The sequence below is a fragment of the Embiotoca jacksoni genome, unplaced genomic scaffold (assembly GCF_022577435.1).
Source record: "Embiotoca jacksoni isolate LCO1_2020_lvr unplaced genomic scaffold, fEmbJac1.0.p SCAF_34, whole genome shotgun sequence".
Lineage (NCBI taxonomy): Eukaryota > Metazoa > Chordata > Actinopteri > Embiotocidae > Embiotoca > Embiotoca jacksoni.
The window spans coordinates 1,910,158-1,922,430 of record NW_027185386.1 but is presented as its reverse complement, the minus strand read 5'-3'; the positions used below and the strand labels follow the sequence as shown (position 1 = coordinate 1,922,430).

The 12,273-nt window shown below is 43.2% G+C and overlaps 1 protein-coding gene across 11 annotated transcripts in view; it reads left to right on the top strand.

Annotated features, from left to right (window-relative positions):
- LOC138207845 (RNA binding protein fox-1 homolog 3-like) overlaps nt 1–12,273 on the top strand; it is a 361,299-nt gene that overhangs the window by 242,096 nt on the left and 106,930 nt on the right. For 9 of the 11 annotated variants that reach the window (XM_069165392.1, XM_069165381.1, XM_069165380.1 and 6 more), the window contains one exon: nt 8,163–8,272. The exons of 1 other annotated variant lie outside the window; for it this stretch is intronic. In XM_069165392.1, the coding sequence (XP_069021493.1) occupies nt 8,163–8,272 (110 nt within the window). Of the gene's footprint in view, nt 1–8,162; nt 8,273–12,273 lie in introns of those variants that run through there. One more of the 11 variants, XM_069165390.1, reaches the window with a different exon arrangement.

Below are 12,273 nucleotides of genomic sequence, written 5' to 3'. Positions count from 1 at the left end.
AGATAGAAATTGGGCTGTAATCGGCCCTGCGGCTCTTCCACAGAAAGCAAAAAAAAAAAAAAAAAACAAGACGAGGAATCCACTTAGCAACGTGGCTAATTTGCATAGCTTTGAAGAGAACGGGGTCTGTGTTTAGTCAGCTTAGATGGCAGAAGAACGTCAGAGTCTGACACTCATCGGGAGGCGCAGCAGCTGACTGACTGGTTCGCCTGCCGTTCAGAGCCGGCTGTGCTGGCGCGGCTTTGATGTGCGAGGCTCCTCGTCAAACTGCGTTTATGAAGGTTGCATCGAGATCCTTTACAGCTGTTTCAGCAGTGGTTCTAAGAAAAACTGCATCCGCTGATATTCTCTGTCCTGACGGAGAAATATCTGACAGCTAAAAGGTGTAGACGCAAAATATAGATCAACTATTTTTTTTTTTTTTTTTTTTCAAACAAACTTTTTCACTCAAATTGTCTTGTTTCATTTTCATTTCATTGTAATTAACAGCAGGGTTTTCCAGCTCTCACACTTTTGGCATGAAAAAAAAACAACCCGCTTTCGGTCTCCGTCTCACGCTCCACCGCTGCCCAAACTAATCTCATGCCAAATAACAAGAAGCCACAAAGCCTCTGCTTATTGAAAAAAAAACAAAAAACAACAACACTTGTATATGTTAAACAGTGGAAAAAAGTATTTCCCCCGAAAACTTCAAACTCGGCTCCATAAACAGCAGTTTGCGAGTCTTCAGTCGAGCAAAAACATCCACGCCTCGGTTACAAACTGAAACTTTACTGCGATGAAGAGTCTGAAACAGGTTTCCATTAAAGAGACTCGTGTAATCCGGATGTTGACAAAACAATAACAGCTGAGCTTTACTTTACTTCCAGTTTATTAAATACCTTCACGTGCAGCTGCGGGATCCAATACGAGCGTCTCCACACGTTCACCCAACGCATTGATTACTTATAATTATAAATCGTCCCCCGACAGAGACGGGCTTCGCTCCCGATATTGTGTACTTATTTATTTATTTTTGCTCGCGTCAGACAGGCGAGCTGTCAACGTACACTCTCGGCTTTTTAAAAGAAGCTGCAGCCGGATCATCTGTTACGCCGCGGCTGTCCTCAGGTTGAGTCCTGAGCTTCATCACGGCTGTCGCCGCAGTTTTATTTTGCTGTTAGTAAAAGTCTGATCCGTTTATTAAACTCATAAATATTTGTCTGTCATGTCAAGTTTTTTTATTTTTATCAGAGTTTTTTTTTTTCCCAGAGCAGGATGTTTGCAGCGGTGACGCTATAATGAGTGTAGATGAGTTCCCATAACTTCTGCTCATTAAAATACGACAACAGGTAAACATGAAAACACGTTACTTGATAAATTATCATCACACAGACAGCAGATCTGTTCTGATCATTATTAATGATTTACCTCACCAGCATGTCTTCTCATTGAGTCCTTAAAGGCAAAGCGTGAAATAGACACGCCTGTCCACTACGGCAAAATGTGAGATAGCTACGGTTGGTGATGTTTAGGCGTGACAGTTACACGTTTTGCTGCCGCGGACGTTCGTGTCTATTACACGCTTTGGCCTGGAGCGACTTCTAGGAAATAATCGAATCTACATAAACGCGCTGGTCGGTTTTGCTGTAGTGGACGGGCATCGTAGAAAGAAAGTCAGGTAGCTTTAATTTTCTATAAAGTTATGCTAGCTACAAACTACGTCAGTTTTCTGAGACATGAAGCAACCAAAAAAAACTGTCGACAGTTAAACAATCCTTTACCATTTTTTTTTTAGAAAACTCTTTCTTTTCCTCCCGATTTCGGTGTAAATATAAAAGCTACCAAAAGCAGCTTAGCACAATGAGTGGATATGGAGGAAACAGCTAGCCTGTTTATATTCTGGTAGGATGCGAAGCTAAACATATTCTGCCTATCTACCATTGCAGTTAATTTACAGAAATAGGAGTGCTCTTAATCCCATCATCCAACCAGGACAAAAAATGTTGAACTGCTCCTTTAACTGCTAATAATAGTGACGTTTATCACTCGTCTGTTAAAGTCTCGGTTTCCAGACAACTGAAATCTGTCACGAGTGTCTGACATCCATCACTTTCGTTGGTGAACAACAGTGACTCGGTCGTGTTCATAAAAGGCCGATATATCAGCCAATCATAACACACCTGACGTCCCCTGTCTCGGTGTCTCTCCTGACCTCCTGTCTTCCCTCTCCGGTCTGTCTCTCAGCTTTGATTTAAGGTCCCTGCAACAGTTTATGGTGTATATATCCCAAATGGACATTTTAATAGGCTTTTACTGTTTTTTTTTTTTTTTTTCCTTCATTGTATTGTGCGATGTAAGCAGTAATCATAAATTATGATAATTATAATTTGTTGCTGCCCGGCTGAAAGCTTCGCACGGTGTCTCTGAAATGTCCATTTTTCCGTTTTGGAGTTTTTGACCACCGCTGAAAGAGAAAGATTTTAGTGAATGGTGCATTTCTTAAAAAAAAACAAAAAAAAACATAAGATTCAGGAAACCAAAAACAACGCTCAAAAACACAAATGTGATTATTTTAGACTTAAATGTTTCCAAAGATGAGCATTAAAATGATGCATAAACACACATCTGGATTTTTTTTTTTTTTTTTTTTCCCACTTGATGTATCCATAAAAAAATTAGGCCTTGAATATTTTATTTTAGTAAACATCATAAAGCTATTAAAGAAGCTAAAACAAGATGATACAAAATATGTGTGATGTTATCAGACAGTCTGTAGGGACGATGTTTTTTTTTCTCCCAACCTAAAAAGATGGAAACTGGATGTTAAGGAGTTCAGATAAATATAAAAAAAAACAACAACAACAACGCACATCTGCATTTGAACTTGTTCCCTTTTTGTTTTTACTCCCTCCCGCCTGTTTTATTCATATTCTCTCTCTTCGCCCCGGAAGCCGCCATCAGGCTCCGAAGGCAATTTACGGTTCCTCCCGAAGACGTCCTTTAACGGTACCATCATGCGTCCATCAGCGCCAAACGCGGTTTTATTACTCTATTTGATTCCATACAAGGTTCATTCCCTCACGTTTTTATTTTTTATTTTATTTTATGCATTGTGGGTTTTTAGCTCAGGCAGGAAACAATGTGGACGGCGACGGGAGCTCTGTGTTACGGTTCAAACAGGATAAAGCGCTGACAAATTCTGGACCTGAGGACAACGGAGAAAGAGAGATTAAGAGCTACACCATTGTTTACCTCCCCCTCGAAGGTGCAGGATACTCTGTCGTTTATAAATGTTGCTAGCTGTTATTGGTTACCTCGCAGGCTTTAAAGGGGGATGGGGGGGAGGGGGGGAGAGGAGAGGAAAATGAAACGAAAAAGAAAAAAACTTTGGGAAAGACCCAGGAGGGGGTTCGATACAACTTTAATAATGCGTAGCAGGAGCTAAATGAGCCATTCTGCGGTACTTTAAGACGTCTTCCCTCCGCCCGCTGCAACTACCACCACCCTCCACATCCCCACACCGCCACCCCCACCACCACCCCTCTCTCACGGTCTCAGGGCCTGAATTATTAAAAGTGTTGTTTTCCCTTATTGCATTGCAGCAATGTGTGCCTCTTTGCTCGAAATGAGCTGCTGCACAACTCTGGAGTTTGAATGCTTAAAGTGACCCACCTCCGATGGCACAGACACACACACACACACACACACACACACACACACACACACACACACACACACACACACACACACACACACACACACACACACACACACACACACACACATCGAAATGACCACCAATAATCTTGACTCCACACATTTTCTCAGATGTTGTTCACGTTGTAAAACTGAAAGTTTTGCTGAATTAACTGTATTTCACCTAAACTGCAGCGCCGCAGATAAAGATTGTTTCCATTATATCTTAATCGTAAGAAGATAAAATAGTAGAAAATGCTGCCAAAGTCGAATATTATGGGAATAAATTGTTCCTGAACCGGAAAACATTGTGTAGTATCATAAAGGACAAAGAAAATCAGTAGATTCTCACAATAAAGTGGTTGTTACTTGGGGATATTTTGCTTTTTTTTTGTGAGTTTGTCAGCAGTTGACGGTTGTTTTAGCGTTTTACTGATGAGAAATTTAAAAAAACTAACATCATTTTGACTTTAACGCTCCGTATTTCCATTCAAATCTATTCATTTTCAAATAAAAGGACCCATAAAAGCTTTTAGCTTTATTTTTTTGAATAATTAAAGCTTAATTAAGAAAATACCAATTTGTTTTCTAAAGCAGATCATATATATTCTATTCTAATTTCTACAGTGTTTATTGGAATCGGTTTGAAAAACACTGGAAATATTTCCCACTTCTTAAAAAGAAAACAATGATTGTATTCTTCAAACCTAAACTCGGATGTATCAGACGCGACGCGCTCACTTCATTGCACCGGGAAAGTCTGCAGAAACTATAAATACTTCACCTCATCGAACTGATTCCACTCTAACAAGTTTATCCCGTTTTTATTAGTACGCAGAAAAGTTTGAAAACTGATGAAGTTTAAGGTTGAAACTCGGCATTTAGAATAATTTATAAGCACATTTGTTCCTGAGATACTGGTAGCAGCATCAGCCTTGAGATCTGTCGGGCCAAACTCTCCATATATGTCTGCAGTGAAATAAAAAAAAAAAAAAGAGGAGGCTCTGACTTGCAGCCAAAAGAAAATTGAGCCAGACTCAACTAGGCATCACTCACTTAATAAAACAAAAGCTGCTTCTTCTGCTGCTCTTGCAGGTATCCTGCACGCCCTGGTGATTTGGGTATTAAATAATATGATGCCTGCAGTTAAATGTCTGAAATGCAAAACATAAAATAACAAAAAAAAAAGTCCCAAGTTGTAGATAATGCAAAGTAGACTGCAGGTTGCATTCCTCTACTCCCCCCCCCCCCACACACACACACACACACTCTCTCCCTGCATGCCACACACACCAACACACACTTTAATCACACGATTAATAATTAACCAGCAGTTGGGCTCAATGCTGTCAAGTCTGCAGATGAGAGAACACCCAACTGCTCAGAAAAGCTCCTAAAAAAAAAAAGAAGAATTGAAAAAAGGAGAAGAGCTTCATCCGCAGCTCATCTAAGCAACACGTCGCTGCTTTCTACTTTTTCATTAACTGGAAGAAAAATCCAGATGCTCCAGCGGTTCAAACATGCAGAGTTGAATGCATTTTTTATAACCAAAAGTAAGAGCCCCACCAGCTTTGCAGCTCTGCAGAGATGGTGAGGAGGTCAAATTAAGCTGTCTTCTTTTATGTGACAATTGTCTACATGCAGATGTGGGGGAAAAAATGGGATCATGTGCTCTGTTTGCAGCATGTAAACACCATTAATAACACTACAACAAACTGCGTATAGAAGAACGGGTCAGGGATGAGAATGCAATATTTGTGCACGTGGTGGGAGGAGGAAGGGGGGGGGACGTTACACCCAGTGCATTGATTGATTTCAACGTATTACACCACATCACGCCCATGATCATTTTGTTCAATTTACTTATTTCCCCGTGATGTATTATATATTTTCTGATACTGTTGGCAGAGAGCTCAGAAAGTCACGGCTCTTTATGTCCTACTTTTTTTTTTTTTTTCTGCATCTGTCATGCATCTCTCTCTCTCTCTCCCTCTCTCTCTCTTTCTCACGCTCTCTCACTCTCTGTCACTCTCTGTCTGTGTGTTTCCAGTGTTGCAGCTCCGAGCTGAAGTGTTTACCCAGCTGTAATTACAACATGCACAATGACCTCATTCTGCTGTGTCAGTAGCGGTAATGTATAGCCCTCCACGTTAAACTGCAAAGAAAGACGGCTGTGCACTTATTTTCAATGTGCTGACTACTTTTCCCGGTGTTCGTTTTTTTTATTTTTTTTTTATTCTCTCTTCTTTCTTTCGACGTGCCCGTGAAAGGCAGGCGAGGATGAGAATCTGATATAAGCGGCGGTGCTCCTATTCTTCCGACAAGGTCTCTCTCTGCCTTAATATGCATTCAATAATGTGAAATGATATTAGCTGTAGGAGCTCATTGACTGTGCACTCGGGGTCTGGTGGTGTCTCTCAGTCTCTGTCTGCATCGTGCTCTTTATCTGTTTCTCTCTTCCTCACACACAGAAGAAATGGGAGTGGTGGTGGTGGTGGTGTGTGTGGGGGGGTGGGGGGCTTGAACCGCGGATAGCAACAGCAGCAGAGCAATCACACCGAAGCAATGCCCCCCACGCCTGGCCCATTAATAACAGTAATACGCACACCGCGCCCGAGCCCGGCACACTGCCGAAAGCACCACTGACACTTTAATGGGCATTTTTTACTTTTGTTTTTAAATAATGCATGTGCTGCTTGTCAGCACTGCTTCACCCCGCCCCTCGGTGAGCCTCGTGTGTGTGCAAGCGTTCCTTTGTGCAGAAATTACAATGGAGACCTGTGTTTTTCCTGCGCAAGCTGCATTCATCACATACGTGGGGACGTCCGTGTGCAGTACATCACACTCCTGGGGACGTGTGTCTCTGTGTGTGTGTGTGTGTGTGTGTGTGTGTGTTTGTTTGTTTGTGTCTGTGTGTGTGTGTGTGTGTTTGTTTGTTTGTGAGGTCCCCCTCATTGGCACTGAGCTAATTAAGAGTGTCTTTGAGAGGGCGAACATGACTTATAGGCGGCTCGATTCCACACGCACGTCACAACGAGGGGTGTGTTTACCCGTCAGGTTGTTTTTATTTACTTTGTTATGCAACCTCGGAGAAAGTCCCGTGCGGAGCGGAAATTGAACTGGACCCCATTGGTTCTGTTCATGTAATATAGAACCACAATGAGAATTAAACTGCTCCTATTATGACTTAAATTTGCAATTAAGGTCGTGTTTTTCTTACGTTTGTAAACTCATCATATCGAGTGTTTTTATTTTGTTTTGTTATCACGTGTAAACTGACCCCAGATGTTTTACACGTGGTGACCCTTTAATGGGAACGGTCGTCCTGGGAACCAAAAAGATGAATCGTTTTAAGTCTGAAACGGTGCACATTTCTGCTGTAGATGATGTGGACTCAATTCCCTGCAACGCATTCAACTTTTTGAGATGATGTAAGGCTGGACAGGAAGTGACATCAGCTAGCTAATGGGATTTAAAAAAAAAAAAAAAAAAAAATTCCAGAGTGCAGGGCTTCCCCTTCCATTAAAGCTCGCTGCTGCAGCACCCAAGCAACCACAATTTCACTTTAAGCTTTTTCTATGGCAGACAATGCCTTTTATATATATATATATATATATAAATAAAATTTGAATGCTAATAGTCCACAATGATGTCAAATTACACCTCAGCGCTGCAGAAACTGAAGGAAAACCCTGAGAGTGTCCTTATTTATTTTTTTTTTTTAATTGCAGACGGTAAAAAACTCCACAAAATGTTATGTCACCAGATTCAGAAGCGGAGTCGGGACCTCATGAATAAGTTGCAATATGTCTGGTACGCAATGTGTTGCTGTTATTTTGGACGCCTGCTTGAATATTCACAAAATCTCCGGAAACTACACGTCGTGTGAAAAACAGGTTTTAAAATCTGTGTTTTCAGAAACAATATCAATGTTTGTGCCTCTGTGAAGTCTGTTTACCGTCTCTGAAACGACAGTTGTGACCTTTTGGTGGTAAAAATCGGAGGCGACGGCACCTTAAACGCTTTAAGAGCCGGAACCATTTTATTTAGCGACTGCAGATGATAACCTTTTCATGTGCTGATAGTTGGTTCTCCGGGCTTCGTAAATGTTTCTCCCGTCGCCGCTGCACCTCATTTGCTTTTGTGCGCCACCTTGACAGATCAGCCTTTCCTCATTTGTGCAACTTTTATCGATCCCAGACGAGCTAGCTATCCGTATTCGGCATTACACGTGAGGTCAATAAACCTCTGAAATCCATATTTATAACAATCAATGCTGCGTTCTCTATTATATCTCTTCCTGTGCAATGATTTCCCGTGATTGAATTTGTTTTTATTTATTTATATCTCCCCTCCTCCCCCCTTCCTCAGAGCAGAGTGGTGGTGTTGTTTTTTCCCCGCTGCCGGAGTGCATGCCGCTGCCCCCTTGCTGCTTCCTGTCCGTTTCAATGACGCCCGCCCGTGTTTTCTGTGTGTCCCTGCAGGAAACACGTTGTGTAAGTCAGGAAGCATCGCCGTCTTCGGGAACGTGGTGTACAGCGGCCTGCTGAACGAGCACCTCTGGCATTTAGGAGTGCCCCTCTTTACAAGACTGGTAAGAAACGCCGCCCCCGCCCCCCCTCCTTCGGTGCACGCTTACCTCCATTTTGTCGGAGGAGCTCCGTGTTGAGCCCCCCCTCCCCCCATCCCTCCCTCTCGCCCAGCGGGGCGTTCAGGTTCAGGTGTGGTGTGTGTGTGGTGTGGTGGTGGTGGTGGTGGGGGGGGGGGGATTCCCCCAGTGAAGCATGGGTTGGTTTGAAGCCCCGCTCTGTTGACACGTGTTAGTTAAAGTCGGACTCGGCGAACAGGACGCGACGGTCTTGTGTTGTGGATGTGAGACGAGGGAGCCGCCACATCTTAAGCATCAGGCTTTTATAAAGAGGTTGGAAGAGTCCCATGTGAGGCGCAGCAAAGATGTCTGAAACAGGTGAAGCCGCATATATATAGTCTTTTTCTCCCGCTCTGTAGTTTCTACTGACAAAAAAAAGTCTGTCTGAATAATTCATGAAATTTAGTTTTACGGCTACAGTTTAAAAAAAAAAATTACAAGGTTTTACTTGAGAAACCGGAGCAGCCGAAGCTCTCCCGTTATGAATTCATGATAAATGTCTATCCCTAATTGTCAAAAGGGAAATTGAATGTTTGTTTTACACTTACTCTCACTGATGGTGGGATGTGAGCTGAAGAGAGATTCGTGTGAACGGCGTAATCCACGAGGATCACGCTGCAAAATTTTTCCCCAAGGAAAATAAAACAAGAAATTCAGCTCAGCTCCCCCCTTCTTTCTCTTTTCTTTTCTTTATTTTTTTCTTCTTCCTGTTAATTACCCTCTTTCTAAGCAGGTCGCAAGTTTTCATCAATGTTTATTATTGATTAAATCTGTCGCTGTAGCTGTCATTTGCGAGTCAGGAATTAGTGTTGATTGGTGCACAAGGGTTGCATATAATTGGGTTACATTAAATAGATAATTCAGCTGATCTCATAAATGTCTAATGTGAAGGCTTGTTTGATTATCAATTAATGTCAAACGGAGACGCGAGAGGCTGTTTAGGACTCCAGTTGGGTTTTTTCTTGTGTTGCTGAATCTCGGTCTGTCTCGACTGTTGAAGGCTGCAGCTCGTACGGTGAGATGTATGTTTTGATGTGACGCAGAAAGCTGAAGCCTGCACGCACACAAACACACACTGACGCACAAACACACACTGACGCACGCACACAAACACACACTGATGCACACACACACACACACACTGACGCACACACACAAACACACACTGACGCACACACACAAACACACACTGACGCACACACACAAACACACACTGACGCACGCACACAAACACACACTGATGCACACACACAAACACACACTGACGCACACACCGCAACCAGTAAACACGTCTTTGAGAGATGCAAACACACGATAGAGACATCAGACAGATCCGGCTTCTTATTAAACAGAAATAATATGAACTATTTAATGGGAATTATATCTTAGAATATAAATAGTTTGCCCAGTAAATCTTTCTTAAAGGGGAAGTCCACTCTTTTTTTTTTTTTTTTTGTACAACAATATCAGTTTAGTTGCCCTCCGTCGTCTTTTGTCGGTCCGATAAAACTCACCCATGATGATGTCATAGTGATGTCATCGGCGTTATTGTAGCACGGGCGTGCACGCAGCCTCCGTTGCAATCTAGAGATTTAAAAAGACGGATCCGTTCCCTGGGAAGCGACGACCGAATGAAAAAGGGTCACTGGTGGGATGCATTATGGGAAATGTAGGATCCAACGTTCCCCATGATAATTTAATAATGTCGGTGTATGCTGCTCGCACTGAAACTCGCTTGGTAATCTGTCTCAGTAGTAAATTGGTGTTTTTTTTTTTTCCCGTGAGTTATGATTTTTTTTTCTTACAACCCAGAACAGACTGAAGGCTGTTCTTATACTCGACGTTTTCTACATCCGAGCTGTCTGTAGCTTAAGACAATAATCATATAAAGTAAATCTCTGAATAAATACAGTCCTTTAACTCGTGATCCTTCTGGTTTAGACTCGTCGACGTCTCTGGCTGCGGAGCAGCAGGAGTAATTTGATTTAAACTGACTAGAATAAATGAAACCAACGTGGACATGCAAAGCCAGAAATAGATATAAAAAATAAACCATCTTGAGTGGAAAAACAGTAACTAGAATATTTAACTCCAACAAAAATGCGAGCTTGAAACAGCACAAAAACACACTGTGACGGTTAATGTCGTAATACTGCGCTACGATGCCACGCTGCAAAACCAGTTCAAAAAGGGAGTTAACGCGCCACACGTGCTACTCGTGTCGTGCAGACAGCTCGCGCCCGCTGTCACGCCGATAACATCCTCCTCGGACCGCCCGAGTAACGAGCGAAGCCCCCGCAGGACCTCGCGAAAAAGAAAAAAAAAAGGTGCGACTTCCTGCCGCGGCAGAAAGGTGCGGCCTCGTGTAGCACTCAGCGTGCCTGCTGCTGAAGCGCCGGGTCTTGCCCAGCAGTGGTACCAGCGTGACATGCAGCGAGCCTTCACATCCACCGACACGCGGCCCCCTAATTACCGCACAGCCCTGCCAGTTTGTACCCCCCAGGCCCACTGACTGCTCAGCGCCAAAGATGTAAACACTGCATTATTAACACTACATACAGTCTGTGCACGCGGCTGTGTTTAATGCACCCGGCGCATGTCTACACGGAGGCGTTACTTTAGTGGGATTTAACGTGGAACCATACAATGGATTTATTGTCTGGCAGACAGGGACTTCCAAAAATCAGCAGATGGGCGATTTGCTGCGTATAGTGTAATGTATGCTTACAAATGATGTTTAATGACATCTTCCAGGGATAGGAGGCGAAAACATTACCATTTTCAAGGCTAAATATGCGAGCTACATCAGAAAGCTGCAGACACGGAAACGAATAACTCGTGTATTTTTCTCATTTTATGTATATTTATCGGCTGTCAGGATGTCTTGATGGCAAAACACAAATTTTATCCCTTTTGTCTCTACGGTAAGTAACAGCCCAAACACAAGTTGACTTATCACCGCTTCTAATAGTTTTTTTTTGTTTTTTTAAATGTGGAAAAATCTCTGAGCGTGAGTGTTATTAGTCGAGTTGTTGGTGGACGCGGCCGTGGAGTTTACCACGCCTGATGAGGTTTGGAGCACCCACCTTCACCTCAAACATCAACTTCCCTTTTTAATCACTTTTCATCCCGAAGGTCTGAAGACTGTTCACGCCAGAGTTCAAGTCAGTCCGCTAAATTCTGCAGGAGTTCGTTAAAGTACAACAATTGCCAAAAAATGGCGACTAAAGGGAAAATGGACGACTTCCTGTTGAGTTTAGATCGTGGCGACAAGAGACTGCGGTTTGTGTGTGTTGTGTGTGTGTGTGTGTGTCTGTGTGGGTGTGTGTGTGTGTGTGTGAGCCATTTGGCCACGCCCATTTGCAAAAAACCACCAAAATACGTCATTTTTTTTGCCCCATTATTATTCCTTGAATTATAATCGGGCCTTTGGACCACTTGGTGCTCGGGCCCGAAAAAATAAATATCGAACTTTTCCTTCGAAGGAAAAGGTGAAATCAGCTGTTTGTGTGCAGCCGATGTGACGATGTCGATATCTACCTGTGGATCTGATGAGGATGTAAAACAGCGGCGGGCCGAAGGTGAATGAGGACAATAACTATAGCGGTGACCACGGCCTGGATCTCCACGTGGGATCTCATCGTGGTTGGACCGGAGCCGGTAGTTCGACAAGAGGAAGACGCTCTCGTAAGAAGAAGGAGAAGCGAGATGGTCATGAAATATTAAGACTACAGATGCGGAGTCGGCCGAGAGAGACGGACGGACGGACATTTTAAGGCAGAAACACGCTCTCTCTCTCTGCGCTCACTTCCTCTCCTCCCGCTGAAAGCTCCATCTTTATAATGGATGGCGGGAAGTCTCTGGGGAGTGTCTAGACGATGGTGGGAGAAATCTAAATGGTTTGGGGGGGGGGGGGTGTATGGTGGAGAGAGAAGAAGAAACCACTC